This window comes from Oryza sativa, chromosome 8, assembly GCF_034140825.1.
Source record: "Oryza sativa Japonica Group chromosome 8, ASM3414082v1".
NCBI lineage: Eukaryota > Viridiplantae > Streptophyta > Magnoliopsida > Poales > Poaceae > Oryza > Oryza sativa.
In genome coordinates this window covers 1,411,907-1,438,545 of record NC_089042.1, presented here as the reverse complement: position 1 = coordinate 1,438,545, position 26,639 = coordinate 1,411,907, and the positions used below count along the sequence as shown (strand labels likewise).

Sequence of the window (26,639 nt, the reverse complement as noted above, 5' to 3'; positions counted from 1 at the left end):
TTAATTCCAACCATCTCCGTTGTCTCATGTTCAGATCCGGCTGAGTAAAGATATACTTTAAACTCTTGTGATCGGTGTACACTTCTGTACGAGTACCGAAAAGATAATGACGCCAAATCTTCAATGCATGAACGACTGCAGCTAACTCAATATCATGAGTAGGGTAGTTCTTCTCATGCGGACGTAACTGTCGAGAGGCATAGGCAACCACCTTCCCATCTTGCATCAGAACACAACCTAACCCAAGTTTGGATGCATCACAATACACTTGGAAACCCTTCTTTGGATCAGGCAAAATCAAAATAGGAGCTGATATTAAGCGACTTTTCAATTCTTGAAAACTCTGTTCACATTCTTCCGACCACTTGTACTTCACATCTTTCTGAAGCAGTCGTGTCATGGGCTTAGCAATCTTGGAAAAATTCTATATAAACCTCCGATAATATCCTGCAAGGCCTAGGAAACTGCGAATCTCTGAAACTGTCTTTGGTTGCTTCCAATTGGTTACGGATTCCACGTTACTAGGATCGACGGCAACTCCTCCGGCTGAGATGACGTGACCAAGAAATTTCACTTCGGACAACCAAAATTCACACTTGCTAAACTTAGCATACAGTTGATGTTCTCGTAGCTTCTCCAATGCAAGGCGAAGATGTTCCTCATGCTCTTCTTTGGTTCGAGAGTAGATAAGAATATCATCAATAAAGACCACCACGAACTTGTCTAAGTATTCCATAAACACCTTATTCATCAAGTTCATGAAGAAAGCAGGGGCATTGGTAAGTCCAAAAGACATAACAGTACATTCGAACAACCCATACCTAGTGGTAAAAGCTGTCTTAGGTATATCTTCCTCTTTGATTCTCAACTGATGATACCCTGATCGAAGATCTATCTTGGAGAAAACAGTGGCACCTTTAAGCTGATCAAACAAATCATCAATCCTGGGTAGTGGATACTTATTCTTGATAGTCACATCGTTTAGTGCACGATAGTCCACACACATTCTCTGAGTATGATCTTTCTTTTCCACAAAAATAACCGGAGCTCCCCATGGTGATGAACTCGGTCTGATGTATCCTTTCTGTAGCAAATCATCTACTTGCCTCTTAACTTCTGCCAACTCATTGGCTGCCATTCGATAAGGTCTCTTATGGATCGGAGTTGTTCCAGGTACCAAATCTATTCTGAACTCTATATCCCTTTTAGGCGGCATACCAGGTAAATCATCTGGGAACACATCAGGATACTCCCGGACTATAGGAATCTCTTCCAAAGTTATCTGGTTCAGTCTTGACCTTAAAGACTCAGATGACAATGCATGAACAGTTACAACTCGACCATCATAGCTGTTGAGAGTTACTTTTCTGTTGGCACAGTCTATCACACCTTTATGTCTGGCTAACCAGTCCATCCCTAGGATGACATCAAGGTCTTTGGATTTTAACAAGATAAGATTGGCCAGAAATGGTACTCCTTGAATTTCTATTCTGACAGAGGGGCTACGTTGCAAAGAGAGTGCTTGATTATTTCCTTGGTTTTGCTGATTCTGAAATTGCTGCATCATCATGTTCATAAGCTGTGTCTGTTGAGCAAGAACTTGGGCCAGAGTGGGATTCTCTCCATTGTTGTTGTTATTGGGGTTGTTGGGACCATTCCCATTGCTACGAGTGTTCACCATCTGGCATGGACAGGGCACAAGAAGAGAAACCGGGGAAACTACTTAGGACAGAGAATTACTTTAACTTTTATTGATCTTAACTGAGTTTCATTATTACAAACTAAAGACTCTCACACCACTAAACTCACCAACTTCCTAACACTCAAAAGCAAACAAACACATGCAATTACATCCCACCACTGATGTAAATCACATGCGAGCCACACACAAGCAAACTTAAAGCAAACCAACTAACACAACGATCTAAGACAACGACTTAACAAGTCACTCTAGTTCTTCCAAGCATCGGAGGTCGATTGAAGGCTCGTTTTTATCATCTTGAGTTGCTACCCACTCAATCTTGGAATTGTTGTGCTTAGATTCTTCTTCTTCATCACTACTTATGATGATGACCGAAGGATCCGCTTGAGCTGGGGCAACTTCCTTCTCCACCACACGAACCTTTGGCGCCAATTGATAGCGAGGGACAAATAGAGCTCTCTTCCTTGCGGTAAGACGAATCCTGGCCTTCTGCGGCGGTGCTTCTCCCTTCAATGCGGCTAATTCCTTCTCCAAACGATCCACCTTGTCTTCTAACTTGCAAATCTTACCACGATTCCGGTCTTCACGATCTTGAGCTGCTAATACAGTCTCCGCACGACTTTCATCCATAGCCCACAACATCTCAACCAAATGTTTCGTGGTAACATCATTCTCAATTCCTTCAGTCTCAAGGTAACTGCCACGGTCACTTCCCTGGGGTTGGCGAGGATGGTAGCGATACTCAATGTCGGCCAACTGATCACTGTAGCGATCACGGAGCTCTCCTATGGCGATCCTTGCCACCTCCTGACATGCATGGATGTAGTTTCTTCCTCCAGCTTCAAACATCACTGAGGGGACCTCTTCACTATTACTGTTCAAAGTGACTTTGACTCGGCACTTCTCTTCATGACGATCATGAGGAATCTGGGCATAAAAAGGGGCAGTCCCAAATCCAATGACAAAGGACATCGTGCGCAACTCCTGGACAAAACCCTCAACACCAAACAGGTACTCAGGCTTGTAACGCGGCATCTAAAGACAAGTGAAAGGAGGGAGTTAAGACCTTTATCCAATTAATAGCACAAGTTTTTGGATTAATTTGAATAAAGTTAGAAAATCAGAGTAAAAAGGTAAGTAAATAAAGTAAACCAAGCTTTGCGAGATAAGTTAAAATAGTTGGAAACGAGGTCACAAATTTTGTAATTTTGAATAACTGGTTTCAAAAGAAATGAAAGAAAATGATAAAATCAACATGATAAATTTATTTTATTGCAGCAAGATTAAATAAAACAGTATTATAAAACTTTTGCTGGTAAAATGAGCCATTAGTACAGTAATAGATGTACAGTACTAATAACACTGGAATAAATTTTGAATGAGAACCATTAAAAGAGATTATGAAGTGCATGTGCCATTAGTTTGGTTTAATTAAAAGAGAAAGGGAGGAGAACAGTTCTACTTTTCCAATATTTTTCAGAGGGCTTCTATGGGTAACCATTTGGCATAACCTAGGGTCAAAGAGGCTCTGATACCAACTTGTCACGCCCGGAATTTCTATCCAAAATTCCAAACGCTTACATGTGTGTGAACCCTCGTCCAGGAATCAGCCGAGGCACACAATAACAAATTGATAATAGAGTACAAATATTACTCTAATTAATAAGCGAATAAAATGTCATTACAGAGGTAGATAGTTCCTCTCAATCAATAAAGTTCTAAGCAGCGGAAAATAAATAAACGGCGCAGACGGCTCCACTCCACAGGCAGCTTGACCAAGGCTACACCTAATCCTCCACACCATCAGCCTCATTGTAGAACTCTTCCTCTGATGAATGATTGCAAGGTGAGTATATGACATACTCAGCAAGCCACGCAGCAAATATGCAAGTGCACAGGATAACAAAGGATGGCATAATAGGGTTTCATTTGCAAAAGCAGCATTTAGCAAACATTTGAGAATTTAACAAAACAGTTAAGTAATAATTAAACAATATTAATACAACGCTATACAACATACCCTGTTGTATAGGCCCAACCATTCTGAACAACCACCCCGGCTGCACAGTTCTATCTCCAAACCAGGAATGTACCATTCCAAACCAGGAGCTAATCAAATTATTACCAGTTTAAGCATCTTTTACAATGATGAGAGGTGTGAGACTAATCACGAAAGACATTGTTAGACCCGCCCATAACCGCGGGCACGGCTATTCGAATAGTTTTACTCTGGCCAGAGGTGTACCACTGTACCCACAAGACACAACCCCACATCATGTCACCATGTGCCTCAATACCACCACGGTATCTCGGAAAGGAGTTGTGACAATACCCCTCGCATAACACAATCCACTGCAGCGCACCTTCCTGGATCATAATCACCCCCTTATAAACAAGGCATGGACTCCCCAGCGACCCCCGTGGGCTTATCTCCGCCACTTCTCAGTCTGGTGCCCCGCAATGAACCATGCTATACAAAAGATAAAGCCGTTGCCCATGCTGGCTTGTGGTTGGCACGATAAATGTTTCACAACCGAAACTCGTGAACCGGTCCTTAATTGTCATGAGCACGACCATCAAAACCATGTGCCCACAACCCACCATTATCAGGTTTTAGTTGGCACATTAATTAATTAACTAATCACGATTGACCATCGTGAACTATCAATAAGCCATCATGAAATAATAGTGAGTCATTAGTTATCCCATAAATGTACTAATGTTTCTAAGCAGGGCTAAGCAATTATATCTAATATCTAGTTGAACCAATATAAATAAAGCTCAACTAGTCAAATTAATATAACCCAAGGTATCAAGGAATAAGGTAATCAAGTACGAAAGGGCCATAACAAAGAATAGGTCAATTCCACCCAATGACATTCGAAAATAGATGCAATAGTTGAATAGAAACAATAGCTTTAAATAGGATCAACATGCTCAAAGGGTTGTTTGGGATCTGTGTGACTTGCCTTGCTGGCCTTGGAACTCTTCAAACTCTTCTTCCGCGAAAACGGACTCTCCAGAAACGACGGAATCTAAGCAAAAAGAAGCAAAATCACCAAAACAGCACATAAACAAGCATGAACAGTACATGTGGATATTTTTAATGTGTAAATCTCAATTTTAGAAAAATTTAGAGACTTGAACCAACTAAATCGGAGCTAAGATGAATTAGTTATGAATTTTTAAAGATTAAATCGGATTAAAACACTTAAATCGGTTTAAATTGAATTATGACGCAATAATGAATTATTTTTGAAAAGGAAAAGAAGGATTATTGCGTCAGCGGCTAGGGTTTCGGTGGACCGGCGCACGGGCGGCGGTTCACGCGAACGGACGGCCGAGATCTAACCGATCCAAGATGGACGGCCGAGATCGATCGAGTCCACGGCGGTTCACGGCGGACGACCCCGATGGCGTCAGCGATGACGTCACCGACGGCGGCGGCGGCTCGGCGGAGCGGACGGCTCGGGCGGCGCACGCTCACCGGCGAACGGCGGCGCTACGGCACGAACGGAGGACACCGACGGGAAGCGGACGACACGGCGAACACACCGACGACCAAAACGACGGCGGAGAAGCAACGGACGGCGACGGCGACGAGAAGGAAGCGGCGGCTACCTTCGGGTTGTCGACGGCGACGAAGCTCCGGCGGGTTCCAACGGCTGCGAAGGGGCGGACGAGGACGGCGGCGACTTGGCGATGACGACGGCGGTCTTCCCGAGCGGCGGCGACAGCTGGAGCGACGGCGGAGCACGGCTGAAGCGGCGGCGGCGACGGCGAAGCTAGGGCACATGGCGCTAAGGCTCTTCCGGCGACGAGAGGCGAAGGCGAGGGCTGCGACGGGTAGAGGAGACACCGGGGGTCCTTTTAAAGGGGCTCGGAGGCGGCGGCGAAGGCCCACGGCGACGGCAACGGCGAAGGAAACCTTCGGCTTGGAGAGAGGGAAAACCGATCCGAATCGAACTCGATTCCAAAGCTTTCCAAAGCGATTTAACCAAAGATTCCAAAGGAGAAAAGGTAGAGGAGATCCCGGAGATCATTTCCCCTCTATTGATTCGGCCGGAGAAGGAAAGAGGCGGCCGGATTTGGAAAGGAAACGGCGGCGGCGCGAACTAGGGTTTCGGCGGCGACGGCCGAAGGTAGACGACGACTCCGACAGGCGGGACCCACCTGTCAGCGACAGCGAGGCCGCGCGCGCGCGGCTGACTGGGCCGGCTGGGCCGAGGAGAGAGAGAAGAGAGGTTTTGGGCCGACTTTCGGCCCAAAGCCAAAAGAAGACTTTTTAAAACCTTTTCAATTTAAATTATTTCTTAAATGCAATTCCATTTATTACAAATACTTTCTTAGCTCAAATAAATCCCAGAAAAATCTAGGAATTATAGAATTAAGCAAAGTATTTAATGAAATTTTATCTGGCCCAATTTTATATTGGAATTTATTAATTAAACTTAGATTTTCTTTTCAAGACTTTTAAAATTATTTCTAAAAATTCCAATTAAACAACAATTTATATATTTTGAATTTTCAGGGTGTGACATCTAGCGATCCCCTACCCCCTCCCCCTCCGCCCCAAGCTTCTCCCTTGGATCCGGCGGTGGCGACGTCGGCGGCACCCGCGGACGGATCTAACTGAGAGGATCTGCCCGACATCGCCGCCGTCCCCTCGCGGCCGGATCTGCCGGTGTTGTTGGTTGTGTATGGGTTGTTTCTATTTTTTTTTATGTGATGATGATGTCGTTGCCGTGATTGATTTTGGGGTTTTTATGAGAGGAGACCTCTCATTGATTACGATTTGGATTTGGATTGAAATTGAGATTTTGTTTTTGGGTAGGATTGTGATGATGTGGGATTTGAAGAGGAGGTGCGCGACGGAAGAAAAATCGCGGTATGGACGAAAAATCGTTGTGACGTCGTCATCTTATTTTGGATTTTTTTTTATGATTCCGATTTAGATTTGGATTGGAATTTTGAAAAGTTTTTATTTGGATTGGGATGGTTTGAGATTTTAGAGAGAAGGTGTGCTCAATGTGGGTCTATTTGTGTGATACGGAATTTCGACTGGGATTTGGGGGGGGGGGCTGACGGGACGAAAAATCACCGCATGCACGAGGTGACGAAAGGAAAAATACGAATATTTATATTAGTTAAGATACAGTAGATAGGTAGTGTGGAGATTATGGGTACCCCATACCCACACGGCATGGTTATCCGACTAGTAATAGGGGATAACATATATCTATGGAATATGTAACCGATCATGACTTGGGTATTACGTTTCCTTTTATATTATGGAGCGGCCTAAAGTCCTGATTCGATAATATTGTAAAATAGATTTAGGAAACCGATACCGTATTGGTTAAGGTTTCTATCTTGTAATCCTGCCCCCCATCCTATATAAGGTGGGCAGGAGGCCCTCTAGGGGGCATGAGACAACCTGATCGTCAGATCAATACACACTCGGCGGATTCAAATCCCCAAACAGGAGTAGGGTATTACCTCTCATTGAGAGGGCCTGAACCTGTCTAAATCCTTTGTCTCTGCATCCATCCACTTTAGGTCTCGTCCGCTACCCCCTTTTATTATTGCCGAATTCATGTTTCGACAGTTGGCGCGCCAGGTAGGGGTTGCGTCGAGTTTCCTATCAACGAGCGCGATGGAATCAATTTCATGAGTCGCCGACTTCGCTTTCGCTTTGGGAGTTTTCACTTCCTTTCCGTCGACCACTTCTTCAAGCTCCTCTTCTCTGACTTGATCCAAATCAGTCAGGGGGAAACTCAATCTGATTTTTATCATTATTTATCATATTGATTTTTAATCTCAGATTAATTTCTTGCTATTTTTTGTTGTTGTTCGCATATAACTACGCGGCACTATTGAGGCGATTGATGCTGGTCATGGACTCGAGGCGTCTCAGCTTTCCGGTCGATCGGCCGCGAGTCCACTCCGCCGGCTTGTCCTCGCCACCGCCATTGCTGATAGCAACAACGACTTCACCGCCGGCCTGCCTCCGTCGCCGCCGACTGGTGTCATCGCCTATACGGTTGGTCGGTCACACCACCGTTCATGGGCGTCCATGTCTTCACCGACCGGCTGGCCTTCGCCGCCGCCGACTGGTGTTTCCGCCTGCACGGCTGGCCTATTATGCCGCCGCTGTTGGGCGTCTACGACTTCACCACCGGCCTGCCTCCGTCGCCGCCGAGTGGTGCCCCCGCCTATACGGTCGGTTGGTCACACCACCGTTGATGGGCATCGTCATCTACACCGCCGGCCTGCCTCCGTCGCCGCCGACTGGTGTCCCCGCCTATACGGTCGGTTGGTCACACCACCGTTGATGGGCATCGTCATCTACACCGCCGGCCTGCCTCCGTCGCCGCCGAGTGGTGCCTCCGCCTACACGGCTGGCCTATTATGCCGCCGCTGTTGGGCGTCTACGACTTCACCGCCGGCCTGCCTCCGTCGCCGCCGAGTGGTGCCTCCGCCTACACGGCTGGCCTATTACGCCGCCGCTGTTGGGGGTCTACGACTTCACCGCCGGCCTGCCTCCGTCGCCGCCGAGTGGTGCCTCCGCCTACACGGCTGGCCTATTATGCCGCCGCTGTTGGGCGTCTACGACTTCACCGCCGGCCTGCCTCCGTCGCCGCCGAGTGGTGCCTCCGCCTACACGGCTGGTCTATTATGCCGCCGCTGTTGGGCGTCTACGACTTCACCGCCGGCCTGCCTCCGTCGCCGCCGAGTGGTGCCTCCGCCTACACGGCTGGCCTATTATGCCGCCGCTGTTGGGCGTCTACGACTTCACCGCCGGCCTGCCTCCGTCGCCGCCGAGTGGTGCCTCCGCCTACACGGCTGGCCTATTATGCCGCCGCTGTTGGGCGTCTACGACTTCACCGCCGGCCTGCCTCCGTCGCCGCCGAGTGGTGCCTCCGCCTACACGGCTGGCCTATTATGCCGCCGCTGTTGGGCGTCTACGACTTCACCGCCGGCCTGCCTCCGTCGCCGCCGAGTGGTGCCTCCGCCTACACGGCTGGCCTATTATGCCGCCGCTGTTGGGCGTCTACGACTTCACCGCCGGCCTGCCTCCGTCGCCGCCGAGTGGTGCCTCCGCCTACACGGCTGGCCTATTATGCCGCCGTTGTTGGATGTCTACATCCTCACCGCCGGCTTGCCTCCGTCGCCGCCGAGTGGTGCCTCCGCCTACACGGCTGGCCTATTATGCCGCCGCTGTTGGGCGTCTACGACTTCACCGCCGGCCTGCCTCCGTCGCCGCCGAGTGGTGCCTCCGCCTACACGGCTGGCCTATTATGCCGCCGCTGTTGGGCGTCTACGACTTCACCGCCGGCCTGCCTCCGTCGCCGCCGAGTGGTGCCTCCGCCTACACGGCTGGCCTATTATGCCGCCGCTGTTGGGCGTCTACGACTTCACCGCCGGCCTGCCTCCGTCGCCGCCGAGTGGTGCCTCCGCCTACACGGCTGGCCTATTATGCCGCCGCTGTTGGGCGTCTACGACTTCACCGCCGGCCTGCCTCCGTCGCCGCCGAGTGGTGCCTCCGCCTACACGGCTGGCCTATTATGCCGCCGTTGTTGGATGTCTACATCCTCACCGCCGGCTTGCCTCCGTCGCCGCCGAGTGGTGCCTCCGCCTACACGGCTGGCCTATTATGCCGCCGCTGTTGGGCGTCTACGACTTCACCGCCGGCCTGCCTCCGTCGCCGCCGAGTGGAGCCTCCGCCTACACGGCTGGTCTATTATGCCGCCGCTGTTGGGCGTCTACGACTTCACCGCCGGCCTGCCTCCGTCGCCGCCGACTGGTGTCTTCATTGTTATTGATGGACGACTTTGTTCCCACATTGGCCACTTCTGCCATCACCAAGGGGAATATTACAAAGCTAAGTCATCATTTATTTTATTCTTTATATGATATTTTTCCTTTTCCTCTGCCTCACTACACCAATTGGTCTTCCATTGAGTAGTGAGTCGGGGGCTACAGATGTTATATCATATTTTTTATAATATTTATCTTGATTGCTTGCGACATAATCTGAGTACAAAAGTACCTATCGAGTTATGGAGTTCTATCTTCCTATGCTTTCCGTTTGGTTTGCCAATGGATGGTTGCCTTTGGGCCGATTCCTAGCACCCGGGGGCTCGTTGGATGGACCGAGTAACGCAAGGTGCTAAGTATTACTCGGAAGAAATCAAAAGCATAGAGATAATATAATTTATTTTCTGCTCTTAATAATTGCAAAAGTACCTGAGTAGTAAATTCTGATCCGTGAAACTTTGTTCCATTAATGACGAACTCATGTCACTCATATGCATGTTTGGGAAGTGCTTAGGCCGACTCCCAGTGCTTGGTGGCTATGACTAGTTGGGCAGAGCGTTTAAACGTAATGAGTCATCTGCTCGGGGAAATCAAAATTGACAAGAGGAGAAATACATGTTTATAAATATTTTAAAATACTTGATTTTTTCTCGAGTATTATATTTATATCAGATACTACTCATCCTATATGTTTGTTCTGCAGGATCCAGATCCAGATATGCATAAAAGGGATTCATGGCTTTAGGCTTATCTCTTACGCTCCAGGAATGGATCAGTCAGAACATCACCGACTGGCTTGCCTTCGCCGCTGCCGACTGGTGTTTCCGCCTGCACGGCTGGCCTTTATGCCGCCATTGTTGGGCGTCTACGTCTTCACCGACCGGCTTGCCTTCGACGCCGCCGACTGGTGTTTCCGCCTGCACGGCTGGCCTTTATGCCGCCGTTGTTGGGCGTCTACGTCTTCACCGACCGGCCGCCTCGTCCGCCGCCGACTGGTGCTTCCGCCTGCACGGCTAGCCTATTATGCCGCCGTTGTTGGGCGTCTACGTCTTCACCGACCGGCTTGCCTTCGCCGCCGCCGACTGGTGCTTCCGCCTGCACGGCTGGCCTATTACGCTGCCGTTGTTGGGCGTCTACGTCTTCACCGACCGGCCGCCTCGTCCGCCGCCGACTGGTGCTTCCGCCTGCACGGCTGGCCTATTATGCTGCCGTTGTTGGGCGTCTACGTCTTCACCGACCAGCCGCCTCGACCGCCGCCGACTGGTGTTTCCGCCTGCACGGCTGGCCTATTATGCTGCCGTTGTTGGGCGTCTACGTCTTCACCGACCGGCCGCCTCGACCGCCGCCGACTGGTGTTTCCGCCTGCACGGCTGGCCTATTATGCCGTCGTTGTTGGGCGTCTACGTCTTCACCGATCGGCTTGCCTTCGCCGCCGCCGACTGGTGTTTCCGCCTGCACGGCTGGCCTTTATGCCGCCGTTGTTGGGCGTCTACGTCTTCACCGACCGGCTTGCCTTCGCCGCCGCCGACTGGTGTTTCCGCCTGCACGGCTGGCCTATTATGCCGCCGTTGTTGGGCATCTACGTCTTCACCGACCGGCTTGCCTTCGCCGCCGCCGACCGGTGTTTCCGCCTGCACGGCTGGCCTTTATGCCGCCGTTGTTGGGCGTCTACGTCTTCACCGACCGGCTTGCCTTCGCCGCTGCCGACTGGTGCTTCCGCCTGCACGGCTGGCCTATTATGCCGCCGTTGTTGGGCGTCTACGTCTTCACCGACCGGCTTGCCTTCGCCGCCGCCGACTGGTGTTTCCGCCTGCACGGCTGGCCTTTATGCCGCCGTTGTTGGGCGTCTACGTCTTCACCGACCGGCTTGCCTTCGCCGCCGCCGACTGGTGCTTCCGCCTGCACGGCTGGCCTTTATGCCGCCGTTGTTGGGCGTCTACGTCTTCACCGACCGGCTTGCCTTCGCCGCTGCCGACTGGTGCTTCCGCCTGCACGGCTGGCCTTTATGCCGCCGTTGTTGGGCGTCTACGTCTTCACCGACCGGCTTGCCTTCGCCGCTGCCGACTGGTGCTTCCGCCTGCACGGCTGGCCTTTATGCCGCCGTTGTTGGGCGTCTACGTCTTCACCGACCGGCTTGCCTTCGCCGCTGCCGACTGGTGCTTCCGCCTGCACGGCTGGCCTTTAGGCCGCCGTTGTTGGGCGTCTACGTCTTCACCGACCGGCTTGCCTTCGCCGCTGCCGACTGGTGCTTCCGCCTGCACGGCTGGCCTTTATGCCGCCGTTGTTGGGCGTCTACGTCTTCACCGACCGGCTTGCCTTCGCCGCTGCCGACTGGTGCTTCCGCCTGCACGGCTGGCCTTTATGCCGCCGTTGTTGGGCGTCTACGTCTTCACCGACCGGCTTGCCTTCGCCGCTGCCGACTGGTGCTTCCGCCTGCACGGCTGGCCTTTATGCCGCCGTTGTTGGGCGTCTACGTCTTCACCGACCGGCCGCCGCATCCGCCGCTGACTGGTGTCACCGCCTGCACGGCTGGCCTGTTATAACGCCAACTGATGCTATCTTCTTCACGGCTGGCTACATCGCTGTCACTACTAATAGGCATCAGTATCTTCAACACAAGCTGCCTACGTTTGCCATGGCTGCCGACTGGTGTTTCCGCCTGCACGCTGGCCTATTATGCCACCGTTGATGGGCGTCTACGTCTTCACCGACCGGCTTGCCTTCGCCGCCGCCGACTGGTGTCTCCGTCTGCACGGCTGGCCTATTATGCCGTCGTTGTTGGGCGTCTACGACTCCACCACCGGCCTGCCTCCATCGTCGCCGACTGGTGTTTCCGCCTGCACGCTGGCCTATTATGCCATCGTTGATGGGCGTCTACGTCTTCACCGACCGGCTTGCCTTCGCCGCCGCCGACTGGTGTCTCCGTCTGCACGGCTGGCCTATTATGCTGTCGTTGTTGGGCGTCTACGACTCCACCACCGGCCTGCCTCCATCGCCGCCGACTGGTGTTTCCGTCTGCACGGCTGGCCTATTATGCCGCCGTTGTTGGGCGTCTACGTCTTCATCGGCCGGCCGCCTCGTCCGTCACCGACTGATGTTTCCGCCTGCACGGCTGGCCTATTATGCCGCCGTTGTTGGGCATCTACATCTTAATCGCCGGTCGTCTCGTCTGTTGCTGACTAGTGCCCTTACCTCTACGTCTGGTTTATACAGCTACCACTACTGATGGACATCATCATCTTCCGTCGCCGACTGATTATGCCGCCGCCGACTGGTGCTTTTATCTTCACAACTGCGCGTCTTCACTACCAGTTTGCTTCTGTTGCCGACGACTCGTGTTCACTTCATCACGGCAATGCAACTTTGTCATCATGGTAGAGCGACTTCATCTTTATTATCTTCGGCACTGGCAAACTCTATTGCTGCTACTTCGCAAGTTTTGCTACTTCACCAACCACGACGTCTTTGTGAGCCTCGACATCTCGGCATGCGATGCCATGTTATTTTACTACAACAAGAGGCTCTCCAATATTCAGGATTTCTACTTGGACATCTTCAACACATATCTTCAATCAAGCAATGACTACTTGACGACAAGAAGCTATAATTCTCGACTCTATGTTCAGTTGTTTCCCAACTAACCAAAGAGTCGGGGGCTACACAAATACAAGGCTCAAAATTTGACAAATTTTATGTCAAGCTGAAGAAATCAATTCATCAACCAACGAGTCAACTTCAGGAGTCATTATCTTCATCTTTGATTCAGAGCAGACATTCTACTTCAACAACTTCAAATATTTCGGTTTAGACGAGTTGGGCAACAACATCAACTCTCCTCCAATTATTTGTCTTCACGGTTGGCCTACTACGCAACCGCCGATAGAGGATCTCATCGTTATCATCGGCTGCTACATCGCTATTGACTGGATCACCGACATCGCCATCTTCATCAACATCTTGTCAAGCCTCATCAACATAGCCTACTCTGCTGCCGTTGATGGGAAACTTCATCATCATAGTCGGCTATCTCTATTGCCGCTAATCATCATTACCGTCGGATGCGTTTGTCGCCGCCGATTATTTTCTTCATCTTCATGATTGGTGGATTTCGCCATCACCGTTGATGCGTGTCTACGTCTTCATCGTCGGTTTGCTTTTGTCACTACCGACTGTTCTTTCGTTGTTGTTGGGCGCCTACATCTTCACTGCTAGCTGACCTGACTGTTGCCGACTGGTTTCTTCGCCTCCATGGTTATGCAACTTCATTACATTTGATTGGTGGCATCTTTACTACCACTGACATCTTCCGTTACTTCTGATGAGCAATTTCGTCTTCATGTTGGTCATTTCATCTCCATGCCGACTGCGTCAGCTATTGCCAATAGACAATTTTGACTATGACAGAAGGACAAGCTATATGCTCAGGAGCTCATCAACTCAAGCGTGAGGATTATATCTCTAATTTGGACTTGTTCCGGATACATGCAACATGAATTTATGATCATGGGTCTATTTTCTATGCTCAAAGACTGGACTATTTATTATTCCCCGTAAGGGTTATCAACCGAATACTTGCGCCAGTCGGGATTCAATTTTTATATCTATTTTGGAGTATCCCATAAGGGATAATCACTCAGATCACATGGTCTATATCACCCGGGAGCATGTTACATGCGTCATCCTTTAAAGGGTATCGAAGGCATATTTTTTGGCCTAGGCCTAATATGTCTGCAGCCCATATTTTCAGGTGTGGCCTGTCACGTTCTTTTAGGGACTTAGGCACTTTTTGCTTAGGCCAAAGTGCGCGTGATCAAGTGCCCAATACCTTAAAATCCTTTTATACCGCAGTTACTCAACTTTTTAGGAGTTGGTACAATGCATCTTAAAAGGTGTCAAACAGTAAAGCTTTATATAGCTGCCCCGCTGACTTTTTAATATAGTCATGGTGCTGTTTGGGTTTTTAAGCAATTGATTGGATACAATATCGTTGCTTTTTGCCACGTAAGTGTGCATTTTTATTGACCAATATTATGGCTTAGGCTGATTATATATTGTGGTCATTTTTCTAGGCGGTTGGTAAATCCTTTATGAGTTTATTTACTCGGATTTTACACCACATATGCCATATATTTCCAGGTGTGGTGAAACCATGTGTCTTTTAGGGACTAAAGCACGTCTGTTAAAGCAGTGTGCGCATGGCGTATGCCCAATACTTTGGAAATTTCTTTATTCACAACATCCAAGCTTCTTTATAGCTATTTTGCTATGTGAATTTTCAATGATGTAGCCAACTTTAGGTTACACTCATCATATTTTACAAAGCAGTCGGTATATCACTTGGATCATATTATTCGGGGATTCACACCGCATATGCTATATATTGGTATCAAGTCACTTGGTTGACTACGATTATCAAAACCACTCAGTTGGTGCATCTATTAGATACATCTATTCGATGCACCTGACTTTATTTTTCAGCCCTCCACAGTCTTCATATTTGGTAAAAGTACTCGGGAGATCATGGTGAGGATGATTGAAGCACTCGGCTTTGGAGTAATCTAGTTCGAGAAAAGATTATCTTTCCGACTGTGAAGGTCTCAGGGGCTACTGTGGAGATTATGGGTACCCCATACCCACACGGCATGGTTATCCGACTAGTAATAGGGGATAACATATATCTATGGAATATGTAACCGATCATGACTTGGGTATTACGTTTCCTTTTATATTATGGAGCGGCCTAAAGTCCTGATTCGATAATATTGTAAAATAGATTTAGGAAACCGATACCGTATTGGTTAAGGTTTCTATCTTGTAATCCTGCCCCCCATCCTATATAAGGTGGGCAGGAGGCCCTCTAGGGGGCATGAGACAACCTGATCGTCAGATCAATACACACTCGGCGGATTCAAATCCCCAAACAGGAGTAGGGTATTACCTCTCATTGAGAGGGCCTGAACCTGTCTAAATCATTTGTCTCTGCATCCATCCACTTTAGGTCTCGTCCGCTACCCCCTTTTATTATTGCCGAATTCATGTTTCGACAGGTAGACCATAGATTCAAGATTTGATCTAATACTAACAAAAACTTGATCAATATTTAATGAGATAATTTTAGTTATTATCTTTTCTCATCTATGTACGTGCATGGCTACCAAAAATTAGGAGCATTCGGTCTGTTTGTTTCCTAGTCCTTTCCTTGCATATGGCCGTATACGTAAGTTGGACATGATTTTTTTGGGGCATTTGCAAATTTGCCACTGGTTTTTTCAATATTGCAAGGATGCCACTCGACTGACAGATCTAGTGGCATTTTTGTAATTTTCTAGTAGCAGTCTTACAATAACGATTCAAATTAGTAGTAAATTTGCAATTGCCCCTTTTTTTCCTATTACCCGACAATAATCAGGCCATGCAATCCGGTTCATAGAGCACTTGGAGTCATGTTGATGTAAAAAGAAAATACACACTGGCCTAGGAGATCTGTTTAGCTCTAGTGCAGGTCCAAGATGTTGATGAGATGCGGGTGTGTCAGTCAGTTTGATCCTGCAACTGACAAGATATGTAAACAATATATCAGATAGCCGATCGCCTGACAAGCCGATGGAGTAATTCCAGCCGATAGCCGATACTAACCGATGCCGATTCCAGCCGATGTCAATAGGGTTTTGAGCAATCGGCTATATGTTCAATGTAGATAATAATGCAAAGATAATCGGCTGATGATAATAAAATATAGTTATAATATAAACCAACAAAAACCAATGGGCTAATAATAATATGATAGGATAAATACTGATCCGATGGTTAAAGCATACATCGGCTGGAGGTCTGATGCTATAAAATCCACAAGAGTAGATTAAACAATGAAACCTTTGTTGTCATCAGCTAAATCCAATTTATATATGCAAACCTTATAAGTTGATGCAACGTCTAGATAACTCATCGATTGAAACCCCGATAAAACCCTTATTGGTAGTCAATAAGCAGGCTAGAGATTATGGTTCTAAGCACGACTTAATAGATTAAACTTAACTGATGCATACACTAAGTATGAAAAGAAACATAATATCTAGACGATCAAGCCCTTGACTGATTTTCAGGGTGATAAATGCCTTAGCTAATCTAATCTAGTAAAACAACTTAGCCGATACAGGCAGAAACACTAAAGCGAGAGGCAACCGATAGAGCTAAATTGAGATACTAAGACTAGATTAACTAAAACATATGATAAATTGGCAAACAAATTGTTGATGCGAAAAACACACACTGGCCTGGGAGATCTGCTTAACTCCAGTGTAGGTCGTAAATCTTGCTCTTGGGTTCAAAGGCATGCCAGTTGATTTGATCCTACAATCAATAAGAAAGAAAAACAAGAAAACCAAGGTTAAATCCATAAACGATAGCCGATCGGCTAGGGGCCGATGACATATCGTCGAACATTGAGCCGATGTTATTGGTATTAGATCGGCAATGAAGAATAAGGCAATATAGAGTTAAATCTACTCGATCGGCTGTAGACATCAACGATATATAATCATTTTCTCAAAATATATTTAAACCGAGTGATTGGGATAGATCGAACAGCAAGTCAAGACAGTATAAATCACTTATGTTTAAAGATACTTTAAGATAACGATTATATATATGTTTATAGCATAGCCGATCAAATAGATCTAACATATATCGGCTAATACTCCGATACCACTCCATATTAAGATATTAAATCAGACAAAATATATCAAATAACAAGCCTAATATACTTTAATGCAACAATATCTTAATATAAAGGGCAGATTTAGCATATCAAGTAAGCATACAAAGTATAAAATAGCTAAATCAGGTAAGATCGGCTGAAACCCCGATACTACCTCTATTGGTGGTCATAAAACAAGCTAGATATTGCAATTATGAATATTACTTAATAGATCGAACTCAACCGATGCAGCATTAATTAAGCATAAGAATAAATACAAGATCTAGACAAGATGATGAAAACCTCTAAAAGATGGTAGATATGCTATACAATCTAGATTAACAATAAAATCTAACTCTATCGGCTACTCTCTAGTAATAGATGTTAGCCGACTGAAGGTTAGATTATGATAGTAATAAAGATTACAAGGCATATATGATAACTCGACGATTTACATAAACAAGATTAGAGTGTTATAAAGATGGAAGCACTAATCCCGAGAACGCAAGCCGTCATGACAAATTTTACCTCTTGTTGAAGATCGAAATCGATGCAGTTCAACCCGAAAGCAAGAACTTGTCGAAACAATGAAAGTAGAAAAAGGGCGGCGATACACCGAAAGTGTTATTGAACTATCGTTGTAAATTACATGGGATCGGGTTATATTTATACCTGGGATACATGGCTAGTCCTTGCCGGACAAGACTCTTATCTCTAACAAACTCTAAGATACGAACAAGTCTTTACAGCAGACTCTTACCGAAATATATCTCTAAAGAAACTATTTAAAATATCCTAATTAATAGATATAATTGCCTATCGGTGAGCTTATCTCCATCATGGCAATCCTTGTGTAGCACGTTGATCGATCCCAAAGACGGTTATACAACCATCTCAACGAAATCGGCTACATCGGCTAAATCGGCTATCTTCTATCCGATCCATCTCATCCGATGCAGTCTTTAGCCGACACCCTTAGCTAATGCGCACTGTTCTTGGAATATGATTCCCTGCCAAATCCGCTTTGATTCCAATGTTGAACGTAGTTCATGGCTTACCAAATTTGGTCATTAACCCAAATATATCATCCAAACCAAAGCAATCCAAGAGGTCGAATGTACTGATGCAGCCTTGAACAACGCCAACGTAGATGATACAATTGCCTAAGCCGGCGGAACATTGGACTTACCTCTTCGCCGGAGATCGAGAACCAATGCAGCCCCGTATCAGGTGCCAAGTTCCGCCGTGATAAATAAAAAGGTAGAAAAGGTAAAAGGTGGCGATGCGCCGAATTGTACTGATCGTGGAGATAATTTACAATGACCTCGGGTGTACATATTTATACCCATGGGTAGACACTAGTCCTTGTCGGACAAGAAAGAAACTTTCCTAAAGATAAAAGAAAAACATAAAGTTCTTATTGGACACTAAACACACTTTCTTAAAGATAAAAGAAAACTAATAAACTCTTCCTAATTACTAGATAAATTGCCATGCCGCATCCTCCTCGAACTTGGTCTCTTCTGGATAAGTTTCCTTAAATAGATTAATTTCCTTAACTGAATGCTACAAGAATCCGACTATTGGCGACATGATAATTCTCGGCAAAATCTAGATCAAGAGGCCTCTCGTTTTAGTGCTAACGAGAGATCCTATCTAGATGCCTTAACTGTAGGACTAGTCCCCATCAATTAAGTAGAAAATATATTCCTATCACCTATGTTTCAAATGAAATTTTCTCTTAAACTACTCATCCGATTTATGATCCAATTACACGGTTGTGTTCGTAAGAATTAAATCTTTACAACAAGATCTCACATGATTATATTTTGATGAAAAATTACAAATTACTTTTATAGTATATCTAAATTACTTTTAGATTTCACTAAATTACTTCTTAGACATATAAAAGTAATTTCAGTAAAGCTTAAAAATAATTTATTATAGAAGTAACTTAAGACAAAAAGGAAGTAACTTTGTCATGACATTAAAGTAGATCCGTTATGGAGGTAAAAACGTGAGTCTATCTAAAAATTAAATTTAATCAGCACGAATTATGGAATTGACTAAAAAAGATAATAAAATAAACAACTCACAACATTATGGTTGTATAATAAGTAATTTAATCAAATCGAAAAGTAATTTATATATATGATAAAAGTAACTTACATATATAATAAAAGTAATTTACAACATAGATATTTCTTTTATCAAAATATAGTCATGTAAGATATTGTTATAAAGATTTAATTGCAACGAACACAATGGTGTAATCGGATTTGATGTTAATGAATCTAGATAGATATATATGTCTATATTCATTAACATCAATATGAATGTGGGAAATGCTAAAATGACTTACATTGTGAAACGGAGGGAGTACTTCTCTGTTTATATTTGAAACCGGGCAATGAATTGAAAAGAAAAGGGAACAGAACGGCCTTGTGAACGCGGCCACCGGAGCCGCCAGCGCCCGGCAGGACGATTTGCCGACCAGCAACGGAAGGCGATGTGCCGTCGAGTAGCCAAGCGATAGATCTAAATGTACAAAAACTTTTTTTAATGAAGAGTGGATAATATCCTAAATACCAACCTTACCTCTAATCACTAAGTTAGTAAAGTACTAAAATGTCCTTATGAATCAACGGTTCAAATCAATTCTACTAGTTGTATAATACTACGAGTAGAGAGTACCGAGCATCGCTCTTTATTTTTTGGGAATGCTATGAATCTGGAATCGCATATTAGGTTTCATTTATACATCTATAGTCAAATTCATGTACACACAAAAAAAGCCGACCCTAAAAAATATGATTGAATTCCCAGTTAGATTTGTATTTATCTATCTGTATAGATTTTATTTTAGTGGAAAGGTCGCAAGGACCCGGCCTATATTGAAAGCCAACCACGAGCAGAGTTTTTGCTGCGGTTACCAGCTTTACAAAATGGAGCACAGAAAGCACTCGGAGATGATTAAGTACCAACAGACAAGGGGTATATTAAGGGGGTGTTTAGGTGAGAGAAGGACTAAACTTTAGTCCGGACTTATTTTTTTTGTGAGAGGGACCCTCTCACCCAAACACCCCCTAAACCTCTAAAGACTAGACGGCAGCAATCTAAAACAGACCGAACGCCAAAGCATTGCACGGGGCTAGCAAGATCAACCAACTCCTATTCTATTTTGTCTTAGAGCAGCTCCTCCCTCCTTAAACCTCTTTACCAGCTTCTCTAGATCACTCTTATTCATCTCCAGCCGATGCAGAGGACTACACTGCAATAAGAAAGAGACAATTTGGAAAGGTAGTATTAGGGGTGAGTAAACAAGTTTATCCCTGAACATGATGTTGTTTCTCGTTGTCCATATATAGAGTCCGGCAAATGGCAGCAAGCAGGGCATTTTTCACAACTATATGTTTAATTCAGCTCTAATGTCAGCAAGGATAAAGTCATCAAGGTTAAGAGGAACATGATCCCAGTTCAGCACATCTCTACAGAAACACCAAACAAAATGCGCCAAAGGGCAGCTAAAGATTATGTGGTTTGTAGTTTCTAGATGGATAGTGGAGAAAAAAAACTAATTTTAAAATCAGTAACTAGAGGGTGAGCGTGCATACGGTACGGGGTCGACCACGGGCCACGGCCGGCGGGGAGCACAACGGCTACAGTTTATACTTATTTTAGTGCTAGAGGAGACACAGACAGTAATACACGCTACTTCCTTCGTTTCATAATGTAAGTCATTCTAATATTTTCCATATTCATATTGATGCTAATGAATCTAGATAGTTATATATGTCTAGATTTATTAACATAAATATGAATGTGGAAAATGCTAGAATGACCTACATTGTGAAACGGAGGGAGTAGTATCAATTATTTGAAGAGTTCAGTGACATTGTACCATAAGGACGAAACGAATACTCCACTTTAGTGGCATGTGGTTTGACTTACTCTTGTTTCGTCGTCACGCGCCAGCCCGAGAACGGGTCCAATGGAGGATACCTCAAATACAGACTCAGACTGGCAGTATAGGAAGTTGTGTCGTTGCTCCTCCAGCAGGAGAAGCCGATCAGTACACAGTACTGATATCACAGTACTGTATCAGTATCACCTTGCACACGATCGATCGACGCTGGCTCGCCGGCGGCGATGGCCGTCTTTTCGTTGATCACTTGTGCTGCCGACCTCGTCATCTTCTTCTCCGTCTGCTACATTCAGCCTCCGGCTCATTTCGCCGCCTTGTCCTTCAACTACCCCACCTTCGCCTCCTCACACAACCAGTACATCGAAATTGAAGGCAATGCCTCTGTCAGCGTCGGGTATATCGACATCAGTGCGAACAGTGTGGGCAACAACGTCGGACGGGTGTTCCACAAACCGCCAGTGCAGCTCTGGGACGCCGCCACCGGCGAGGTGGCCAGCTTCACCACGCGCTTCTCCTTCAACATCATCCCGGGAAATAGAAGCAAAAAGGGCGATGGGATGACCTTCTTCCTCACCAGCTACCCATCGAGGTTACCAGAGGGCGACGCCGGTGGCCAAAACCTCGGCCTAACGAACCAGACGGTCGGCGTCTCGACCGGCGAGAACCGGTTCGTTGCCGTCGAGTTCGACACCTTCGTCAACCCCTTCGACCCCAACGCAACCAACGACCACATCGGCATCGACGTCAACTCCGTCGTATCTGTGACGAACGAGTCCCTACCAAACTTCAGCCTCATCGGGAACATGACCGCCACCGTCGACTACAACAACAATTCGAGAATACTGTCAGTTAAGCTATGGATAAATGGCTCGACGACGCCTTACACCCTTAGCTCCATGGTTGATCTCAAGAGAGCCTTGCCGGAGAACGTCACCATCGGCTTCTCGGCATCAATTGGCTCAGCCTATGAGCAGCATCAGCTGACTTCTTGGTACTTCAAGTCGACTTCGTCGTTCGAGCAGAAGCTGGCAGCAGAAGTAGCATCTCCACCGCCGCCGTCGTCACCGTCACCACCACCGACTTCCAGACGTGGCGGAGTTGTAGCGGGAGCCACAGTTGGCGTGGTAATGTTCGTCATACTCCTCTTCACCATGGTACAAGTCCTTGTACGACGGCGTCAGAGCAAGAAAAGAAGGGAGGCACAGGATGGAAGCTGGCACGGCAGTGACGACGACGACGACGGCGAGCTCATCATGGAGATCGAGATGGGGACGGGACCAAGGCGGTTCCCGTACCACAAGCTCGTCGACGCTACGAAGAGCTTTGCGCCGGAGGAGAAGCTTGGGCAAGGCGGTTTCGGTGCAGTGTATCGGGGCTACCTCAGAGAGCTTGGCCTCGCCGTCGCCATAAAGAGGTTTGCCAAAAATTCCTCTAAGCAAGGGAGGAAGGAGTACAAGTCAGAGATCAAGGTAATAAGCCGGCTACGCCACCGCAATCTGGTGCAGCTCATTGGCTGGTGCCATGGCCGCACCGAGCTGCTCCTCGTCTACGAGCTATTCCCCAACCGTAGCCTCGACGTCCATCTCCACGGCAATGGCACCTTCCTCACATGGCCAATGAGGTTTATTAATTAACTCATTGATTTAGTAATTTTCGTTATGTGCAATCGACACCTTTGAAATTCAACTGATCAGCTGACTTGGATGTTGCCACAGGATCAATATTGTTCATGGACTCGGATCTGCACTACTCTACCTACATGAGGAGTGGGATCAATGTGTAGTGCACCGTGACATCAAGCCGAGCAACGTCATGCTAGATGAATCCTTCAACGCGAAGCTAGGCGATTTCGGCCTTGCAAGGCTTATTGACCATGCTGTTGGGATACAAACAATGACCCATCCCTCAGGGACGCCAGGCTATCTTGATCCTGAATGCGTGATCACCGGCAAAGCAAGCGCCGAGTCCGATGTTTATAGTTTTGGCATTGTTCTATTGGAAGTGGCATGCGGGAGAAGACCAATTAGCTTACAGGACACCCAAAACAATTGCCTCTTCCGACTGGTGGAATGGGTGTGGGATCTGTACGGCCAAGGAGCCGTTCTCAAGGCAGCCGACGAGCGGCTCAACAATGAATACGACACAACTAGCATGGAGTGTGTCATGGCCGTTGGACTTTGGTGTGCACATCCAGACCGATGTGCACGTCCGTCTATCAGAGCTGTCATGGCAGTTCTCCAATCCAATGGACCACTACCCGTGTTACCAGCTAAGATGCCCGTGCCAACATATGCACCGCCGATGGCCTCAGCGGAGGGGCAGCCCTCATCATCGACACGAATGTCGTCCTCAAGTTTGACACTAACATCCATCACACCTCGCTAGGTTTGCAAGTTTTCTCACTCATAGGATTTATATAGCGAGACAATTATTGTCATATATAGATTTTTATCCATACCCACAAGTTGGTTTGAAGGACTCATCTTCGTTAATTGCTCCATACAGGAGTATTAGTCATGTTTAGTTCATTTTACTTGTTCTACATTTACAAATTGACGCTTGAATGGGATATGTACAGCTCGTGAGGCAATTGGTTTGCTCTTTAGAGAGCTGCCTAATTGGCAATGTGAGCAATGTGTTTAGTTTACATGACGCTTTCAGTTTTCCAAGCATTTATTTATTTTGTCCAGAAAACTTTTCCTACACCTCTCCAACAATCCAATCAAACAGTCCATATCTCTAACTGATATTTGTTACATACTTTTCTTGTTTTCAGTCGATATCCTAGTCCTTATAGAGGGCCTGGAATTGTTGGAGTTGTAAGAAACTCAGAAATATTAACAAAACAGAAATGATCGAAGGCACCAACAGAAGAGACCTCTTGCATGACATGTGTTCATTGTTGATAGATCTCATATGATATTCAGCTAATGCTGTCCAATGACTGCATAGATTACTACTGAAACATTGTTTTGTCCTAATTCATCCCCATCTCTGGCTGAGATCTAGAATGGTTAGTTCAGTCTAGAAGATCTAAATGTGTATAACATGATCACAATAATCATATAAGTATACTAAAATTCAGAACAATAGATCTCAATTTGCAGAATACTTTGGATACATTGCTGCTATGCTCTCGTTTTGTCAAGCAACCAGCGTAACAAAGATAGGTGAATTTGAACTTTCAGTGCAGTTTCGAACTGGTCCCCTTCTCCAATCTTCATTACCCCGTGGAAGAACAAAGTCTTAAAGTGTAGTTCAAAGCAAAAAAGGAAAGGTACAAGAAAGCGACTAGGTTCTCTACACCTAGTAGGTGTCATGACACCCAACATTTACATGTGACTTAAATAGTTATTATAGAAAAAATTAAAAAAATTTAGTAACATCAATTATGATGATATAAGTCTATACACAAACATGCAAGTTTCTATCTAATCTACAAGTAAAAAAATAAAAATAATAAAATTTGTTAATTTTGTTTCTTCATGTGTCTGCTGGGGAACTCATCTTTAGTCCTGGTTTACAACCCCTTTAATCACAGGTTACAACCCGGGACTAAAGATGCCCATCATTAGTCCCGCTTGAAATAACCCGGGACTAAAAATTGTAGCACTACCATCTTTAGTCCCGGTTGGTGTTACCAACCGGGACTAAAGTTTTTTTTCTTTTTTTTCAGTGTTTTTTGCTGTTTGCATATTGGCCTTTTTTTTCATTGTTTTTTCACAGATTTAATGAACATCACAAATTTATAGATCGAATGAACATACTCAAATTCACATAGTGAACATCACAGATCAAATGGACACCACAAATTCACAAAAACATCTGAAAAAATGTTCATCTAATTATTTTTCTATTTTCGAAATTTATTTTATTTGTTATTCGAAATTTTAATTGATCCCGTCATGTGTTCTAAATGGTCTTTTCTTTTAATAGTTTTAATTTTTTATTATGAATTTTTAAATTGTTTTCCTAACTGAACTCTTATTTTTCTTTTTTTTAATTAAATATTTTATTTTATTTTTTATTTAGAATTTTAATTCATCTCGGTTGGTGTTACCGGACTAAAAATTGCAGCGCTATCCCGGTTGGTGTTACCAACCGGGACTAAAGTTTTTTTTCTTTTTTTTCATTGTTTTTTGCTGTTTGCATATTGGCCTTTTTTTCATTAGTTTTCACAGATTGAATGAACATCACAGATCAAATGGACATCACAAATTCACAAAAACATCTGAAAAAAATGTTCATCTAATTATTTTTCTATTTTCGGAATTTATTTTATTTGTTATTCGAAATTTTAATTGATCTCGTCATGTGTTCTAAATGGTCTCTTCTTTTAATAGTTTTAATTTTTTATTACTATTTTTAAATTGTATTCCTAACTGAACTCTTATTTTTCTTTTTCTAATTTCATATTTTATTTTATTTTCTATTTAGAATTTTAATTAATCTCGTTTTGTGTTCTATATGGACTATTATTTTCATATTCCTTATTTATTTTTTTCAATTTTAGTTGTTTCAAAATTATATCCTACTTGAACTCTCTTTTTTATTTTTCTAATTTCAGATTTTATTTTATTTTTAGTACAAATTTTAATTAATCACAATGTGTTTTTATATGGACTTTTCTTTCAATATTACTTATTTTAAATTCAAATTTCAGTTATTTTTACATTCTAGCCCACTAACTGCCATTACCGTGTTGCTTAACGACTTGCCCGTTGTTCCTCCCCTTAATCGTCGTTGGGATTCTAAAAATTGAACCTAATCATCTTTTCGGTTTTGTTAATAGTTTTCACCAGATGTCCCGTTAACCGTCACCACCCTATTGCTTTATAGGTCTGTTGTTCCTCTTCTCTTTATTGTCATTTGCTATTATTGTATTTTTTAATGGACTGTTCTTTTAAAATTTTGTATTTTTTTCATTCCTTTTTTTTGTTATTTGAAAATTTTATTTCTATCTGAACTCTTATTTTTATTTTTTTATTCTTTGGAACTTATTTTATTTTTTCTGAATTTTAGTTAATTAACCTCATATTCTATTCTACATCTACTGTTCTCTCAATAATCATTTTTATTTTAAATTTCTGTTATTTCTAAATTGTATTCTTACTCTAACTCTCATTTCTATTTATCTACTTTCAGAATTTATTTTAATTTTTATTCCAAATTTCAATTAATCTCATGTTGTGTTCTAGATGGTCTCTTCTTTCAACAATTCTTATTTTTTATACTGATTTTTTTGTTATTTTTAAATCGTATTCTTACTTGAACTCTTATTTTATTTTTTATAATTTTCAAATGTATTTTATTTTTTATTCTTAATTATAATTAATCTCGTATTATGTTCTAGGGGATTACTCTTTTAGAATTTTTTATTCTAAATTTTAGTTATTTGTAAATTTTATTGTTACTTGAGCTTTTTTTTTATAATTTTGAAATTTATTTTATTTTTAATTCTTAATTATAATTATTCTCGTATTATGTTATGCATG

The 26,639-nt window shown here is 44.8% G+C and overlaps 1 protein-coding gene across 1 annotated transcript; it reads left to right on the top strand.

Annotated features, from left to right (window-relative positions):
- The first annotated feature begins 21,368 nt into the window (after positions 1-21,368).
- LOC107276060 (L-type lectin-domain containing receptor kinase IX.1) lies at positions 21,369-23,553 on the top strand. Its single transcript, XM_066303495.1, has 3 exons — positions 21,369-22,765; positions 22,860-23,449; positions 23,528-23,553. Exons 1-3 carry the CDS (start codon positions 21,369-21,371, stop codon positions 23,551-23,553), a joined length of 2,013 nt encoding a protein of 670 aa, XP_066159592.1.
- Positions 23,554-26,639: the final 3,086 nt, after the last annotated feature.